This window comes from Elephas maximus, chromosome 1 (assembly GCF_024166365.1).
Source record: "Elephas maximus indicus isolate mEleMax1 chromosome 1, mEleMax1 primary haplotype, whole genome shotgun sequence".
Classification (NCBI taxonomy): Eukaryota; Metazoa; Chordata; class Mammalia; order Proboscidea; family Elephantidae; genus Elephas; species Elephas maximus.
This window is the reverse complement of record NC_064819.1, coordinates 10136491-10155029: the sequence shown is the minus strand read 5'-3', so window position 1 is coordinate 10155029 and position 18539 is coordinate 10136491. Positions and strand designations below refer to the sequence as shown.

General features: G+C 40.4%; 1 protein-coding gene across 5 annotated transcripts in view; it reads right to left on the bottom strand.

The window, feature by feature from the left end:
* CFAP91 (cilia and flagella associated protein 91) overlaps positions 1 to 18263 on the bottom strand; it is an 88133-nt gene extending 69870 nt beyond the window's left edge. For 3 of the 5 annotated variants that reach the window (XM_049877325.1, XM_049877333.1, XM_049877343.1), the window contains exons 1-5: positions 18107 to 18263; positions 3958 to 4034; positions 3072 to 3229; positions 2047 to 2130; positions 87 to 143 (exon numbers count right to left, since the gene is read on the bottom strand). In XM_049877325.1, the coding sequence (XP_049733282.1) occupies positions 87 to 143; positions 2047 to 2130; positions 3072 to 3229; positions 3958 to 4034; positions 18107 to 18230 (500 nt within the window). In that variant the 5' untranslated portion in view covers positions 18231 to 18263. Of the gene's footprint in view, positions 1 to 86; positions 144 to 2046; positions 2131 to 3071; positions 3230 to 3957; positions 4035 to 13784; positions 13930 to 18106 lie in introns of those variants that run through there. The other 2 variants (XM_049877352.1, XM_049877361.1) reach the window with 2 other exon arrangements.
* Positions 18264 to 18539: the final 276 nt, after the last annotated feature.

Genomic DNA, 18539 nt, shown 5'->3' with positions numbered 1-18539 from the left:
AATATTGATTTAGATAACTATCTTCTGGAACCAAATATGCAAAGAATAAATAAAATAAATGGAATTAAAAAAAAAAAGTTACTTACTTGGTTACTGAATAAGCAATGGTGAACGGTATCTGCTTACAAAATGGAAAGAAAGGCCTGTGGGAGGAAAAGGAAATGAGAGGGTTATGGGACTTTTGTGTTGGATAAACTCCGAAGTTAATTCTCATATCTAGTATTCATCCCTTAAAATCAGTGAACTTGAATATTCCATATATCAGTGATTCTCAAATTTTAGCATACACAGAATCATTCAGGGGTGGAGAGGTGCTTGTTTAAAATACAAATTTCAAGATTTGGCCCAGAAGATTCAGTAGCTCCAACACCTTCTCTGTAGATGGTAAACAAGCCACCATCACTGAGAAGCAGTGTCTTCAGCTGGCCGTTAACTCCCAGCAACTTCTCAAGTTCCCTGAGATATTCTGAATTTCTCAAAAATTTAGTTTTAAAGTGTTCCCCAAACAGTCTAGGAATTGAGAATACTATAGTTTCGGATTGTCAACATTTCTCTGAAAAAGTCAGCTTCATAAAATAGCCAGAAGGAGCTTGCTTATAAATGATAATGTGGACTACAAATTTACTTTCTCAATGAAGCTTATGTAAGTGTGGTATCAAGAGTATTTTTCTTCCACAGAAGAATCCCTGATCAAAAGGGGGAAAATGTAGAACAGAATTTCCAATTCTCATGGACTCTAGACTTTCTGGAGCCATGGAGGGTGGATGAACCCCTGAAACTATTGCCCTGAAATAATCTTTAAACTTAAAATAAAAATATTCCCTGAACTCATCTTAAAACTGAACAATAGGTTAGCTTAACTGGTAAAAAAAGGCCTGCCTTGAGCATTATGTTCTTTTAAGAACTATGTATAAGGGATCAAATTGACAACAGCAACTCGAAAGATTAGATAGGGACCTTAAGGGGCAGTAAGTTTATGTTAACGAGGGAGGAACAACTCAGAAAAGGAAGGTAAGAACAGTTGTACAATTTGAAGAACATAATCAATGTCACTAAATTGTACATGTAGAAACTGTTGAACTGGTGTATGTTTTGCTGTGTATATTCCCAATAACAACAAAATAAATAAAATCCAGATAAGATCTATAGGAAAATCCCCATTTTATTTTTCTTTGAACAGAGTGCAATAGTCCCCTTTTATCCAAGGTTCACTTTCTGAGGTTTCAGTCAACCATGGTCTGAAAATGTTAAATGGGTAGCGTGATGAAATCTCACACTGAACAGCTCCATCCTGCCCAGGGGCTACATTCACGTAACTTTTATTACAGTATATTGTTATCAATGTTCTATTTTATTATTAGCTATTGTTGTGAATCTCTTATTGTGCCTAATTTATAAATTAAGCTTTATCATAGGTATGTATGTACAGGACAAAACAGAGTATATATGGAGATTGGTACTATCTGCAGCTTCAGGCACCCACAAAGGGTTTTGGAATGTATTCCCCGCTGGTAAGGTGGGGAGACAGTACGTGATTATCACATGAGTATTAATCACAAACATAAGAGTGAATCTTTTGGCTGTGTTGATTTTGACAACATCCATAAAAAGAGAACACTTTCCCACTTTTAACAATTTTCACCCACTTTCCCATTTTCACGATTTTCCCGGCATTATGACTGCCATGGCGTCTCTGCTGTGTCTCACTTCATTTAATGTCTTCGCTTTGTTCTCAAATATACATTCTTACACGCAATCAACACCTCCGAAGTCAGACAGGCTAGCTGAAATCCCAGCTCTGCCACTTGCTGGCTGTGTGACTTTGAGCAATTTATTTCTCTCTGGGTCTCAGCTTCCTTACTGGTAGAATGAGAGTAAAATATCCTATCTTACATTTCTGTTGTGAAGATTTGATGATATGTATGTAAAGCACCTAAAATAGTGCCTGGCACACTGCCTGCACTTAAAAAATGACAGCTGCTATCATTATGGTGAAAAGGTTCTCCAGTAAAATCAGGGTTCATGTCCATTAATAATTCTTTCTACCTTTCAAAATATTTATAGCGATTCTTTCCAGTAACTTCAGGATCTTCATAAACTTCTTTGGGCATCTGAAAAGAAGGGTCAGATCTAAAATGAAGCAGGAAAACATCATCAAGTCGAAGATATCATTTCCACATATAACTTCTACTTACTATTTATATGTCTATGAAGTAGAAGGCTTGCAGGGAATCACATACTGAGGGCAAAGTCCTCTACAACACACATTTACTGTCCTACATCTTAGACTAGATACGGTCATTTCCCCTCAGTCGGGAAACCAGGAACTAATAAGAGGAAGTAAAAATTGAGAAAAAGAATCAATCACCCCCCCCCCCCAAAAAAAAACCATTGCCGTTGAGTCAATTCCAACTCATAATAACCCTACAGGACAGAGAGGAACTGCCCCATATGGTTTCCAAGGCAATAATCTTTATGGAAGCAGACTGCCACATCCTTCTCCCCTGGAGTGGCTGATGGGTTCAAACTGCTGATCTTTCGGGTAACAGCTGAGCACTTTAAGCACTCCCACATACAAAAATGCTCACTTTTCATTAATTTCACATGAAAATAAGTCTTAAAAGGTAATTTTTACATCCAGGCTGAGAGGTATCATTATATTTTCTAATTTACTAAATACAAACTTGTAAATAATTAAAAGAATAAAGAATTCAAGAGACCTGTGCCTAAAAGTGCTTTGGCTGCAAGTCTTCAAAAAATATATTCGGATACCAACAGAAAAGTACACTTGCAATTTCTAAGGTGGTATAACCAGAAAAGAAATTCAGTTACCCTGGTGACAAGTTGCCCTTTGATATATATAGTCACTCTGACCTTCTAAGAACATCTGCTAACCAGTAAACCTACAACTATTGCCCTTGAATCAGGCTCATTTTGGTCAAACGGGTCTAGAGAGAGAATTTGGGGCCATTAGCCTAGGTATAACAACTTTGCAGTTTTAAATCATACAGAACAAACTAATGAAATTTTTAAGAAGAAAAACACATTTTTAGCAACCACCTGACACTTACGCTGCAAGTTGCCGGAGAGCTTCTTTGCGTTGCTCTTCATACCCTTTCCATTCCCGACTGATGAATGGTGGAACAGGATCCGACTTGTCCCAATTCAGAGAATATCTTGGATAATGGATCAGGTTACTGAACATGGTTCTAAACCTGGGAACTTTTCTCTAACGTTAGGAGAGGCAGATGGGGAGGAAAAGGACCAAATTATACAATTAGATTTTCTAAAGCATTACTTATATTGTAAACTTGAAAGAAAAAAGGGTACAAAATGGTCTGTACAGTGTGTTGTTCTTGGTGCGTGCCATCAAGTTGATTCCAACTCACAGTGACCCAATATGACAGAGTAGAAGTGCCCCATAGGGGTTCCTAGGCTGTAGTCTTTACCAAAGCCGAGCCCAGGTCTTTTCTCCTGTGGAGCAATTGGTGGGTTTGAACCTCTAACCTTTCGGTTAGCAGCCAAGTGCTCAACCATTGTGCCACCAGGGCTCCTTGTATATGGCACAGGAGGGGTTATTGGTGTATGCACAGGGTATTACTCAAGGAACTGGTGCTAATGGCTATTTATGTGGAGGAGGTGAGAAGCTGGGGGCCTGGAGTGAGAATTTACTTCACACTGTGTATGCTTTTATACCACTTGAAATCTTTTAAAACAGGTCTGTATTATTTTTCCTGTTAAAATAAATTAGTTTGTAATGAGTCTCTTATTCTCTATGAGTTAATTTATCTTCACATTGGGTCATAGGTATCAAAATGTCTTGCCCCCTAGTAATCCTTGCCAAGTACTTTCTGCAGAACATCAAATCCAGTGGAGATTATTCAGTCTGATCGGTGCAGTTGGCCAAACTAGGTGGTTCAAGCTCAGTAGGCTACTTAGTGGATGAGTGAGACCTACCAGTTTGTTTCGAACCAGGGTGGCTTGGAGATTTGCCTGTGCATGGTCTTTCTCACTTGACACAATAAACAATGGATCTGCAAAACAAGCAATAAAGCAACATAAGGAACAGAACATGTCTACTTCTAGGAATAATGGCAAAGCCATGTAATTTCTTTACTGGAAAATAAATTAGAAAGTTCACATATTGCTAAACTCTGCAGCAGCTCATATGACTATCACCAGTGAGTTTGTTAAATGCATTTCTTTTCTGTGTATTCCTAAGTAAGTTTATGGAGCTGAGAATGCAAAAAGAAGGCCTAACAGTGTTCTCAATCCCACCATACCCTAAATATGCTCTTTTCTCCCCTGTGAACAAACTTTCTGGGCCTAAGTAGCCCAGGAAATACTCCACAAGTAAGGCCTATATATATCTATATATATATATATATACACATTACACCCACATGCAACTGAAAGAAACAATGTTTTGACACTATCTCCCATATTCAGTGCACACAGAAGACACACGTCACCTCATAATTAGTAAATATGATTAGAAAATATCATTCTTTAATAAGAGATAAGTAGGATCAGCTATTTTCAGAATTTACTCCTTAGATTTGTAAACACATAGATGATGAGACTAAGATATTTCTCCAAAGTTCAATGAAAGATTGCCCTGGTATATCTTTATAGTATATAAAGATATAGGTATATCTTCAAAGTGATGGAGAGTGGTCATCAACCAATTTTCTTCAATATGACATTAAGCTCACAAACAACCTTCTGATGCAGACTTGATTTCCCAAGTAGACTTAACTTTGAAACCAATACCTTGACCAGCTAGTCTAAATGACTTGGTAACACATATTCTCCACAGAAATTAATAAATGGGTATTGTTATTTAGAATTTAGCCTCTTTTGAATTTGGATAATGTAAGTCAATTCCTAGAACCTAATAACTCCTGAATCATCCAATAAAGATGATTTTTTTGATATTCCCATGAAGGTTGAAAAGCTACAAGAGGCTCGCGCTATCTTTACTCTTTCAGTCAACAAATATTTATTGACCAACTACTATGTTGTAGATGCTTAGAATGCATCAACAAAAAGATAAAGATCCCTAACTTCATGGTGGAAAAACAAGAAACAGAAAATACAATAAATTAGTAAATTACATATATTATGTTAGAGTTGGAGCCCTGGTGGCACAGCAGTTAAGAGCTTGGCAGCTAACCAAAAGGTCAGCACTTCAAATCCACCAGCTGCTCCTTGGAAACCTTATGGGGCAGTTCTACTCTGTTTTATAAGGTTGCTATGAGTCAGAATCAGCTTGATGGCAACAGGTTTTGGTTTTTGGTTGTTAGAGTTGGGGGTAATAAGTACTATTTAAAAAAAAGAGGAGAGCAGGAGAAGAGAGATTGGGTTGCAATTTTAAATGGGGTGGTAAGGGCCTGCCTCAGTTTGAAGGTAACATTTAAGGAGACTTGTAGGTGTGAGAATTAGCCACATAGATACATGGAGGAAGAACTTTCCAGAGAGAAGAAATGGAGCAAAAGCCCTAAGATGACAGCATGCATGACAGGTTTGAAGAACAGCAAAGACACCAACATGATTGAAACAAAGTGAAGGAGGGAAAGAATAGTGGGTAAAAAATCAGGGAAATTACCTGGAGGCTAGCTCACACAGGGCTTTGGAGACCACTGGCAGCACTTTGGCTTTTAATCTGAGTGAGATGCGAACAAACACAAGGTCTTTAAACAAGCAGTGACAAGATCTGACTTGTATTTAAAAATGTTCACTGTGGCTTCCAAGTTAAGAACTGACTGCACTGAAGCAATGAAAAAGGCAGGGAGACCTATTAGGAGGCTATCTAGAAAAGAAGGTGGTAGCAACAGAGGTGCTGCAATGTAGTAGAATTCTAGATCTCTTTTTAAGGCACAGCCAGTGGGATCTGCTGATGGATTGGAACAGTATGACGGAAAATGAGGAGAAAGAACAAGTCTAAGATTTTTGGACTTAGCAGCTGGAAGGATGGAGTTGGCATCAGTTCAGAGGAGGAAGTCTGTGGTGGAGCAGGTTTGGGGGGAACACCGGAAAAAACAAATCTAAGATGTCTGATATATGTCCAAGTGGAGATATCAAGGAGGCAATTTGAGGGAAACATCAGTCTTTAGATACATTCTTCTTTAGCTGCATCACCTATACTCACACCTATGATTCAAGTTGAGAAGTGATGGAAATTAGGAAAGAAAAGGCCAGATTTTATGGGCCTCAAATCATAGCCTAATGCATTTGAAGTATCTGTAAAAGGGAAGGAAGAATATAGCCTCAACATCCCCAATATATTGGGAGTAGAGTGGGACAAAGGCCCATTTCTATTCAGAATCTTGTTTTCAGTGATTTAAAATATCACTGGGTCTACGGTTACCTTTGTGTTGTTCATCTGAAATTAGTTTACCCTGTATTTCCACTAAGTTTAACTTATAATAAACCAGAGGTGGGGCCAAGATGGCAGAGTAGTCAGACGCTTCTGGTGAACCTTTTACAACAAAGACCCAAAAAAACAAGTGGAACGATTACAATTATGACAAGCTAGAAGCCTTGAACATGAAAGACAAAGTTAGAAAATGGACTGAGCAGCACGGGGAGGGAAAGACTGTTCAGAAGCAGAAAGGAGTTACTGGATCTGAATTACCAGGATCCCACAGGCACCATTACCAGGAGTGGCAGCAGCAGGCTGGTGGTAGTGTTCATCCGCAGTTTCCTCATGGAGAAAGAGCCAGCCACACAGCCTACTGAAACCTCTGGAACCAGAAAAGAACGGTGCTCTCGGCAGAAGCTAAGTGCTTCCGTATATTTTACCGCAGCCCCAGCCCCAGAGCTGGCTTCAGTGACCGTTGATTTCCCTGGGCCTGAGATAGGTCTGGTTGCGTACACTGAGCTGTTGTCCCGGCCTTGGAAAAAGAATAAATTCACAATTGGGAAAAAGATAACCTGCCGGCTCCACTAACCTGGGGAGCTCAGGACAGAAGCAGCTCCTGTCTAGACATAAACAGTCTGTGGACTTTGAATACCTTTCCCCTCTGCATGGACCTGTGTGGGCCTATTTCAGGAGAATAGGCCCTTGTTGGCAGACTGTAACTGTTTCAACTGTGCTGTGGAGAGGTGGGTGTTTGATGTTTGACACCACTTTGCCCATTAAACAGGGTCCTCACCTTCCCACTTCAGGGGCCTAAGGACGGGTGGCTCCACTCAGGTCACCCACCCACCCATGACAGGGGTACAAGCATAACTGATACCTCCCAGTCCTTAAAACCAAAAGCATTAGGTACCCAAGATCCGTCTGCAGAATTCACCCACCTGTGCACTCTAGGGAATAGGGACATGCTTTCCTCACAGACACTCGGGGGACAGTTGTCAGCCCCCTGCCTCATTCAGAGTGTGACCCTCTGCTGCAACCAGATACTGGTACCTACACCAATCACCCCCACGCTCTAAGACTGTAGGACAGAGCCTGTACCACACAGGTGATGACCAACTACCTGAACACCTGAGCTGAAGCCATACAATAATATCGAATGGACTCCTAGTCTTATATATTTGGTAACAGCTATAGCCCTCTGGTGACAGGGCGTTACAGCTTCAAAGGTGAAGATAATCAAGCTAGCTCACTCATGCAACCTATTCGGACATATCAAAACAAAACAAAGCAAGAAACTAGGATACACTAAACAAACATAAAATAAACTAATACAATAACTTATACATGGCAGGGAGAAAACAGTCAATATGAAATCATTTAAAGAAGCAGACCATGATCGCTTCAACAAGCTCTCACAATAAAGAATCCATGGATCTTCTGGATGAAGGTGCCTTCCTGGAATTACCAGATGCAGAATATAAAAGATTAATATACAGAACTCTTCAAGACATCAGGAAGGAGATCAGGCAATATGCAGCACAGCCAAGGAACACACAGATAAAGCAGCTGGAGAGATTAAAAAGGTTATTCAAGGACATAATAAAAAATTTAATAAGCTGCAAGAATCCATAGAGAGACAACAATCAGAAATTCAGAAGATTAACAATAAAATTACACAATTAGACAAATCAATAGAAAGAGGAGAAAAATTGAGCAAGTGGAAGGCAGAATTTGTGAACTTGAAGATATTGCACTTGGCATCAATATATTTGAAGAAAACTCAGATAAAAGAATCAAAAAAAATGAAGAAACTTCAAGAATCACGGGATTCTATCAAGGGAAATAACCTATGACTGATTGGAGTAAGAGGAGCAAAATTGAGCAAGTGGAAGGCAGAATTGGTGAACTTGAAGATACTGCACTTGGTATCAGTATATCTGAAGAAAAATCAGATAAAAGAATCAAGAAAAAAATGGAGAAAAATTAAGAATCATGGGACTCAATCAAGAGAAATAACCTTCGACTGATTGGAGTACCAGAACAGGCAGGGATAACAGAAAATACAGAGAGAATTGTTGAAAATTTGTTGGCAGAAAACTTCCCTGATATCATGAAAGATGAGAAGATATCTATTCAAGATGCTCATCGAACTCCACGTAAGGTAGATTTTAAAAGAAAGTCACCAAGATGTATTATAATCAAGCTTGCCAAAACCAAAGATAAAGAGAGAATTTTAAGAGCAGCTAGGGGTAAATGAAAAGTCACCTACAAAGGAGAGTCAATAAGAACAAGCTCGGACTACTCAGCAGAAACCATGCAGGCAAGAAGGCAATGGGATGACTTATATAAAAAATTGAAGGAAAAAAATTGCCAGCCAAGAATCATATATCCAGCAAAACTGTCTCTCAAGTATGAAGGCAAAATTAGGACATTTCCAGATAAACAGAAGTCTAGGGAATTTGTAAAAACCAAAACGAAACTACAAGAAATACACAGGGAGTTCTCTGGTTAGAAAATCAATAATATCAGATATCAACGCAAGACTAGAACGCAGAAGAGAGCAACCAGATGTCAACCCAGATAGCAATATCACAAAAATAAATCAAGATTAAAAAAATAAGTAAACAGGCAAAAAGCGATATCATTATGTAAAAGAAGACAACATTAAAACAACAAAGAGGAACTAAGAAATGTCATAGATCTATCGTATGGAGAAGATATCAAGATGATATAAAGAAATAAAAGCTGGGTTTAAACTTAGGAAACCAGGGGTAAATGCTAAAGGTAACTGCAAAGGAGACTAATAATCCTACTCATCAAAATAAAATCCAAGAAAAAAATGAAGGCTCAGCAGAAACAAAACCAACAACAACAAATAAGAGGAACTGCTCGGCACAAAAAATAAGTGGGAAAAAGAAACTGTCAAAAACACAAAAAAAAAAGACATCAAAAAGACAGCACTAAACTCATAAACTAAAACTCATACCTATCCATAATTACACTGAATGTACATGGACTAAGTGCACCAATAAAGAGACAGTGGCAAAATGAATTAAAAAACATGATTCATCTATATGCTGCCTACAAGAGACACACTTTAGACTTAGCGAAACAAACAAACTAAAACTCAAAGGATGGAAAAAAATATATCATGCAAACAAGCAAAAAAAGAGCAGGAGTGGCAATACTAATTTCTGACAAAACAGACTTTAAAGTTAAATCCACCACAAAGGATGAGGAAGGACACCATACAATGATTAAAGGGACAACATACCAGGAGGATATAACCATATTAAATATTTATGCACCCAATCACAGGGCTGCAAGATATGTAGAACAAACTCTAACAGCACTGAAAAGTGAGATAGACAGCTCCACAATTCTAACAGGAGACTTCAACACAGCACTTTCAATGAAGGACAGGGCATCCAGAAAGAAGCTCAATAAAGACACGTAAGATCTAAATGCCACAATCAACCAACTTGACCTCATAGACATATACAGAACACTCCACCCAACAGCAACCAACTATATTTTCTTTTTTAGTGCACATGGAACATTCTCTAGAATAGACCACATATTAGGTCATAAAGCAAGCCTTAGCAGAATCCAAAACATTGAAATAATTACAAAGCATCTTCTCTGACCATAAGGCCATAAAAGTGGAAATCAATAACAGGAAAAGCAGGGAAAAGAAATCAAACACTTGGAAACTGAACAATACCCTGCTCAAAAAAAGACTGGATTATAGAAGACATTAAGGATGGAATAAAGAAATTCAGAGAATCCAATGAGAATGAAAACACTTTCTATCAGAACCTTTGGGACACAGCAAAAGCGGTGCACAGAGGCCAATTTATATCAATAAATGCATACATCCAAAAAGAAAAAAGGGCCAAAATCAAAGAATTACCCCTACAGCTTGAACAAATAGAAAGAGAGCAAGAAAACAAACCCACAGGCACCAGAAGAAAACAAATAATAAAAATTAGAGCTGAACTAAATGAAACAGGAAACAGAAAAACAATTGAAAGAATTAATAAGACCAAAAGAGGGGTTTTTGAAAAACTCAACAAAATTGATAAACCACTGGCCAAACTGACAAAAGAAAAACAGGAGAGGAAGCAAATAACCTGAATAAGAAATGAGATGGGTGATATTACAACAGACCCAACTGAAATTAAAAGAATCATATCAGATTACTATGAAAAATTGTACTCTAACAAACTTGAAAACCTAGAAGAAATGGATGAATTCCTAGAAACACACTACCTACCTAAACTAACACAAACAGAGGTAGAAAAACTAAATAAACCCATAATAAAAGAAGACATTGAAAAGATACTCGAAAAACTCCCAACAAAAAAAGGCCCTGGCCTGGAAGGCTTCACTGCAGAGTTCTACCAAACTTTCAGAGAAGAGTTAACACCACTACTACTAAAGGCATTTCAGAGCATAGAAAAGGACCGAATACTACCAAACTCATTCTATGAAGCCACCATATCCCTGATACCAAAACCAGGTAAAGACACCACAAGAAAAGAAAATTATAGACCTATATCCCTCATGAATGTAGATGCAAAAATCCTCAACAAAATCCTAGCCAATAGAATTCAACAACATATCAAAAAAATAATTCACCATGACCAAGTGGGATTCATATCAGGTGTGCAGGGATGGTTCAACATTAGAAAAACAATTAATGTAATCTACCACATAAATAAAACAAAAGGCAAGAATCACATGATTTTATCAATTGATGCAGAAAAGGCATTTGACAAAGTTCAACACTCATTCATGATAAAAACTCTCAGCAAAATAGGAATAGAAGGAAAATTCCTCAACATAATAAAGGGCATTTATACAAAGCCAGCAGCCAACATCACCCTAAATGGAGACAGCCTGAAAACATTCCCACTGAGATGGGGAACCAGACAAGGATGCCCTTTATCACCGCTCTTATTCAACATTGTGCTGCCAAGTCCTAGCCAGAGCAATTAGGCTAGATAAAGAAATAAAGGGCATCCAGGTTGGCAAGGAAGAAGTAAAAGTATCTTTATTTGCAGATGACAAGATCTAATACACAGAAAACCCTAAGGAAACCTCCAGAAAACTACTGGAACTAATAGAAGAGTTCAGCAGAGTATCGGGATACAAGATAAACATACAAAAATCACTTGGATTCCTCTACAGCAACAAAAAGAACATCGAAGAGGAAATCACCAAATCAATGCCATTTACAGTAGCCCCCAAGAAGATAAAATACTTAGGAATAAATCCTACCAGAGATGTAAAAGACTTATACAAAGAAAACTGCAGTACACTTCTGCAAGAAACCAAAAGAGACTTACATAAGTGGAAAAACGTACCTTGCTCATGGATAGGAAGACTTAACATTATAAAATTCTCTATTCTACCAAAAGTGATCTACACATTTAATCCAATTCTGATCCAAATCCCAAAGACATTCTTTAATGAGATGGAGAAACAAATCACCAACTTCATATGGAAGGAAAAGAGGCCCCGGATAAATAAAAAAAAAAAGGCATTACTGAAAAAGAAGAATAAAGTGGGAGTCCTTACTTTACCTGATTTTAGAACCTATTACCCCGCCACAGTAGTCAAAACAGCCTGGTACTGGCACAACAACAGATACATAGACCAATGGAACAGAATTGAGAATCCAGACATAAATCCATCCACATATGAGCAGCTGATATTTGACAAAGGCCTCAAAACAGTTAAATGGGGAAAAAACAGTCTTTTTAACAAATGGCGCGGGCATAACCGGATATCCATCTGCAAAAAAATGAAACGACCCATACCTCACTCCATGCACAAAAATGAGCTCAAAATGGATTAAAGGCCTAAATATAAAAATAGGGACAACATTAGGAGCCCTAATACATGGCATAAACAGTATAAAAAACATTATTAAGGCAGAAGAAAAACTAGATAACTGGGAGCTCCTAAAAATCAAGCACCTACGCTCATCCAAAGACTTCACCAAAAGAGTAAAAAGACTACCTACAGACTGGGAAAAAGTTTTTAGCTATGACATTTCTGATCAGCTTCTGATCTCTAAAATCTACATGATACTGCAAAAACTCAACTACAAAAAGACAAATAACCCTATTAAAAAATGGGCAAAAGATATGAATAGACACTTCACTAAAGAAGACATTCAGGTAGCTAACAGATACATGAGGAAATGTTCACGATCATTAGCCATTAAAGAAATGCAGATCAAAACTACAATGAGATTTCATCTCACTCCAACAAGGCTGGCAGTAATCCAAAAAACACAAAATAATAAATGTTGGAGAGGCTGTGGAGATATTGGAACACTTATACACTGCTGATGGGAATGTCAAATGGTATAACCACTTTGGAAATCGATCTGGCGCTTCCTTAAAAACTTAGAAATAGACCTACCATACAATCCAGCAATCTCACCCGTCGGAATATATCCTAGAGAAATAAGAGCCTTTACACAAACAGATATATGCACACCCATGTTTATTGCAGCACTGTTTACATAGCAAAAAAAGATGGAAGCAACCAACGTGCCCATCGACGGATGAATGGATAAATAAATTATGGTATATTCACACAATGGAATACTACGCATCAATAAAGAACAGTGAGGAATCTGTGAAACATTTCATAACATGGAGGAACCTGGAAGGCATTATGCTGAGTGAAATGAGTCAGTTGCAAAAGGACAAATATTGTATGAGACCACTATTATAAGAACTTGAGAAATAGTTTAAACTGAGAAGAAAACATTCTTTTGTGGTTACGAGAGAGGGGAGGGTGGGTGGGTGGGAGGGGGTATTCACTAATTAGTTGGTAGATAAGAACTACTTTAGGTGAAGGGAAAGACAATGCACAATACAAGGGAGGTCAGCACAACTGGACTAAACCAAAAGCAAAGAAGTTTCCTGAAGAAACTGAATGTTTCGAAGGCCAGCGTAGCAGGGGCAGGGGTTTGGGGACCATGATTTCAGGGGACATCTAAGTCAATTGGCATAATAAAATCTATTAAGAAAACGTTCTGCATCCCACTTTGAAGAGTGGCGTCTGGGGTCTTAAATGCTAGCAAGCAGCAACCTAAGATGCATCAATGAGTCTCAACCCACCTGGATCAAAGGAGAATGAAGAACACCAAGGACACAAGGTGATTACCAGCCCAAGAGACAGAAAAGGCCACATGGACCAGTGACTACATCATCCTGAGACCAGAAGAACTAGATGGTGCCTGGCTACAACCGATGACTGCTCTAACAGGGAATACAACAGAGAACCCCTGAGGGAGCAGGAGAGAAGTGGGATGCAGACCCCAAATTCTCACAAAAAAAAACCAGACTTAATGGTCTGACTGAGACTGGAAGGACGCCGGTGGTCATGGCCCCCAGACCTTCTGTTGGCCCAGGACAGGAACCATTCCCGAAGGCAACTCTTCAGACATGGACTGGACTGGACAGTGGGTTGGAGAGGGATGCTGGTGAGGAGTGAGCTTCTTCAATCAGCTGAACACTTGAGACTCTGTTGGCATCTCCTGCCTGGAGGGGAGATGAGAGGGCAGAGGGGGTTAGAAGCTGGCGAAATGGACACGAAAAGACAGAGTGGAGTGAGAAAGCGGGCTGTCTCATTACGGGGAGAGTAATTGGGAGTGTGTGGCAAGGTGTATATAAGTTTTTATATGAGAGACTGATTTGATTTGTAAGCTTTCGCTTAAAGCACAATAAAAATTAGAAAATAAAATAAAATAAACCATTTCCCTCTTATTGCCATAATGAGTGCAAAGACATGGTATCTACAGAAACATTCTTGCCATTATTACAAAGTACTGTATAAGTTTTGTAAAAACACATTCTGCAACGTATCCTACAACTGTGATCAATAGCAGTGTCCAAGAGTCCGTAAAAGGGTCGCTGAGAGGCCCAAGTAATAGCAGCACCAAGTTTTACCGCTTACTCCTGGGTTTTTTTGTTGTTGTTGTCACCATTGAGGTGATTCTCTTTATGCCTAGGTGGGTATTAATTGCTTTACGTGCAATATTTCATGCAATCCTCATAAAAACATAGAGGTTGGCACTATGTCTCCTTTTTTATTGATGACGAAACTGAGGCTTGAAGAACTTAGCAACTTACTGATTGGAAGGTGGGGTTTGAATGCCAGTCTTCCTGGATCCCAGGCCTATGCTATAGAAAGCCCATAAAATTATTGTGTGAAATTGTCCCATGAAAATCATGAGAGAATCCCTCAGCCAATTTATCCATATTTTAGAAAGAGTTCTAACAAACCCAGGAAACTGCCACAATCAAGTAATGGTAAGAGAAAGGGAGTATTTAAAACTAAAAAAGTGTTTAAAAGTTAAAATATTTAAAGCCTCAATAAATAATAAAGAATTTTAGGAAAAAGTATAATAAATTTCCAATTTTAGGATAAAATAAAGGAATAAAGTGAAGAGGTCATGATAATCCTGGAAAATAGTCCAAGACATTTTGAAAGCTATGAAAAATATATCGTATATTTAAAAGGCCTTAATTAACTATCAGGAGCAGCAGTGTATTCACTAAGCCATCATCAAATGTGCAAATTCAAAGAAGTGTAAAAGTATGGTGGGCACTTCAAAAGAGGCACTTTGAAAGATACAAATAATTTACAAAAAAATTGAGTGGAATACAAAATCATATATAAATGAGATAGGATTTATAAAAGAAAGATGTTAAGTGTAAAGTATTATGCAAATGTAAGTACCTGAATTTATCTTAATTGCTATAGTGAGCAGAAAAGAATAAAACCACATTTAGTTAGGTCATCCATGCAAAGCTTCCTGGAAGAGAAAAAACCTTGCATAGACAATTAAGTTGAAAAAGGCCATTGGATCTGGGGGGTGAGGGCAAGGGGAGGGTGAAAGGGCTAGAAAGGTGCTCTTGTTTGTATCACTGACCTGCAAACCAACCCCACCATAGTTCTTTCTACTGGGGTGGAAACCTGACCCAAGGCCAGTCAACTCATTGGTTGGCCAACAACCTATTTTATTTCTTTCCTAAATTTTCAAATAAGATTACCAGAGACTCTATACAGTTGGTGTTTTAGGGCTAAGAGGACTTATGGTGTGTGACTCCAGTCCCTGTCACAGTAAGAGAAATTCATATACAAGTGGCTTTCTGACAGATGGAACGAGGAAGTATTTGCACAGAAAGAAGCAAGGTTAGGGTTGCCATATAAAATATAGGATGCTCAGTTAAATTTGAGTTTCAGAAAAGTAGCAAATAATTGTGTGGTAAGGCAAATTACTTTATATGGCCCTTCTAGTCATCGTCTTATTTCTCCCATAAAAATGACTGGGTGGGACTATGCAAATAAGGTGTTTGTGGCTCACAAAAGGATTGGACAGTCTGCTAATAATGTAAATAAGGTGCAAGAAAACCTTGTAAGGGATGGATCAGTTTTGCCCGCCACTAGGTTTAAAGGGAGCCAATCCGAGAGGCCGAGAGGGACCTCACTACCATAAAAAAGAAGAACCATGAGCTGAGCACATCCTTTGGACCTAGGTTCCCTGCGCTGAAAACCTCCAAAACCCAGGAGACAGAGCTGGAGAGGTACACTATAGGTGGCAGGGGCAGAAGACAGCAGGAAACAGGAGACTGGAATGAGGTGGCTACAGTGGGCTTCCTGACCCACTGAGCAAAGGAGCTGAGAGCCTTAAGGCAGGAGGCTCCCTAGTGGAATGTGGTACCTCCAGGCACTTGTGGGTGGAGCTAAAGAGCTTTTGCCCCAGCAAGTAGAGGCAGACAAGAGCACAGGGCCCAGAGCACAGGGCCCAGGCCCAGAGTGAGGGCCTGGAAGCAGAAGCCAAAAAGAAGTTGCCCTGATCAGAGAACCGTATCCTAAGTTGTTCCTGTTACGTCCAAGTTGATCCTGATCCTGAACTGTAACCTATTACTTACCTAATAAGCCCCACAATCATGAGTACAATCTGGGAGTGCTGTGTGGCCACTGCAATGCATTATCAAACCCAGCAGAGAAGCAGAGAGTGCCGTGGGAGGAACGGCTAGTGTCAGAATTGGTAACAGGTGGGAGAGAGGAGCTACATCTGACCCCCACCTCATAGGAATCAGCTTGGGGCTGATATTGATTGTGTTTCTCCTCCTGCCACCTGAAGTTAGAAGAGGTCTGACATTGCCATTTTTACAAATCATTTAGTATATGTCTCAAATACTGCACACAACTAAAAATTATACCAAACTATTCATTGTTATTCTGAAATTCAAATTTAACTGTGGGCCCTGTATTTTTATTTGCTAAATTCGGCAACCCTAACAGGGCAAAAGACCACAGGTCCAAGTAAAAAGGCAGGAGAGTGTAGCAACTTAGTTCCCTCTCCTGGTTCTAACCTGTCCTGGCTACACTTTGCTTCCTGTCCATGAACAGCTGTGAGACTGTTTTATTGTAACAATCCAAGATTTCATCTGACTTATTTTGAGTGGGTTTCCATTCCCTGCAAGGGACATGGAAACATTTAGCAATCTCTCTGCAAAAAGGGCACTTAGGGATAAAAGAAACCAGGAGCTTAATAAATTCTTTGCCTGTTTTTACGGAAGATGTTATCCCATTCTCAAATTATCTTTAAAACAAACATGGCAATGTGTTTACAGGGCTTTACTAGATCGATTTCATCAGATTAAACTAAGAGTGAATAAAGAAAGCAACTGGCCAGAAAGTTTAAACAATCATCACAGAGACCCCATACCAGGAAATGAATATATTATAGATTCCCACCCAAAGAGGGTGCTGGGAACCCCAGAGGAGACACCAGACGGTTGGCAGCACCGCACGGATCAGGTAAAGAGCCGGAGATACTGAGGGCAAAATTGAAGAAAAGCATGCCTAACTAATTACAATTCCTGTAATAGTAAATTCAGTAATTCAATAAACATTTATGAGGCGACTAGCACTGGAATAAACCCCACGGCCATGGAGTCAATTCCGACGCATAATGATCCTATAGCACAGAGTAGAACTGCCCCATAGAGTTAGCACTGGAATAGGTACTGACCAAAAAAAAAAAAAAAACAACCCATTGCTGTCAAGTGGATTCCAACTCAGCAACCTTATAGAACAGAGCAGAACTGCCCCATAGCGTTTCCAAGGAAGGGCCGGTGGATTCGAACTGTCGACCTTTTGGTTAGCAGCCTGAGCTCTTAACCACTGTGCCACCAGGGCTCCTGGAATAGGTGCTAAGGAGGCTACAGAAATGTACAGAACAGAAACTTAGGGAACTCCAGGAACTTAAGGTGTAGAAGAAGAGATAGAACATGAATTGACAACCAAGACTTTAAAATAAACTGGAACTGAATTGGATGCCAGAGACAGCAAGAAAGACAGGCAAGGCATGCGCCTCTCTCCCTCTGGGCCGGGATGGTGATGTGGCTGGGGCCTCACTGGGATTGTTGGGTCTATACTGGAAGGGCACTAGAAGTAGTGATGGGAAGAGTCCTCATGTCGCAGGATGCTGTACAGTGATGGCCTTCAGTACCCTGTCCATACAGAACCTTGGAAAAATACCAGAATTTAAATGCCATCAGGAGCGGCCACCTGGAGGGCTCGGCGCTGCCCCTGCCCAGCGCGGGGGTCGGTGCAGAGGCTCGTCCTTCGCTCGCCCGCCCACGGCCGGCCCAGCCCCTCACCCTGGGACCGCTCAGCAGGGAGGAGTGGGGCGGCCCTTACCGTACAGGAAATCATACGGTCGACTGGAGGAGACTTTGCCCCTGAGCTCCGACCTCATCTCCCAGCGGCTGTGAGACAGCTGCTGCTTGGCCTGGGGCTCCCTGATGGTCACGACGTGGCTCATGGCGCCGCCTTTTCCCGCCCGCCCGCCGGCACTAGCTGGGAGGACTCCGCGTCCGCACGGTAGCTATAGTAACCGCCGCCGGGCGGGGACACGGGACGGGGCGGGGCGGGGCTCGGGAGAGGAGGGGCGGGGCGGAGAGGAGGGGCGGGGCGCAGGGCGGGAGGGGTGGGGCTAGGTGGGGAAGGGGCGGGGCGCAGGGCGGGGCGGGAGGGGCGGGGCGGGGCGGGCGGCGGGAGGGGCGGGGCTAGGTGGGGAAGGGGCGGGGCGCAGGGCGGGGCGGGGCGGGCGGCGGGAGGGGTGGGGCTCGGT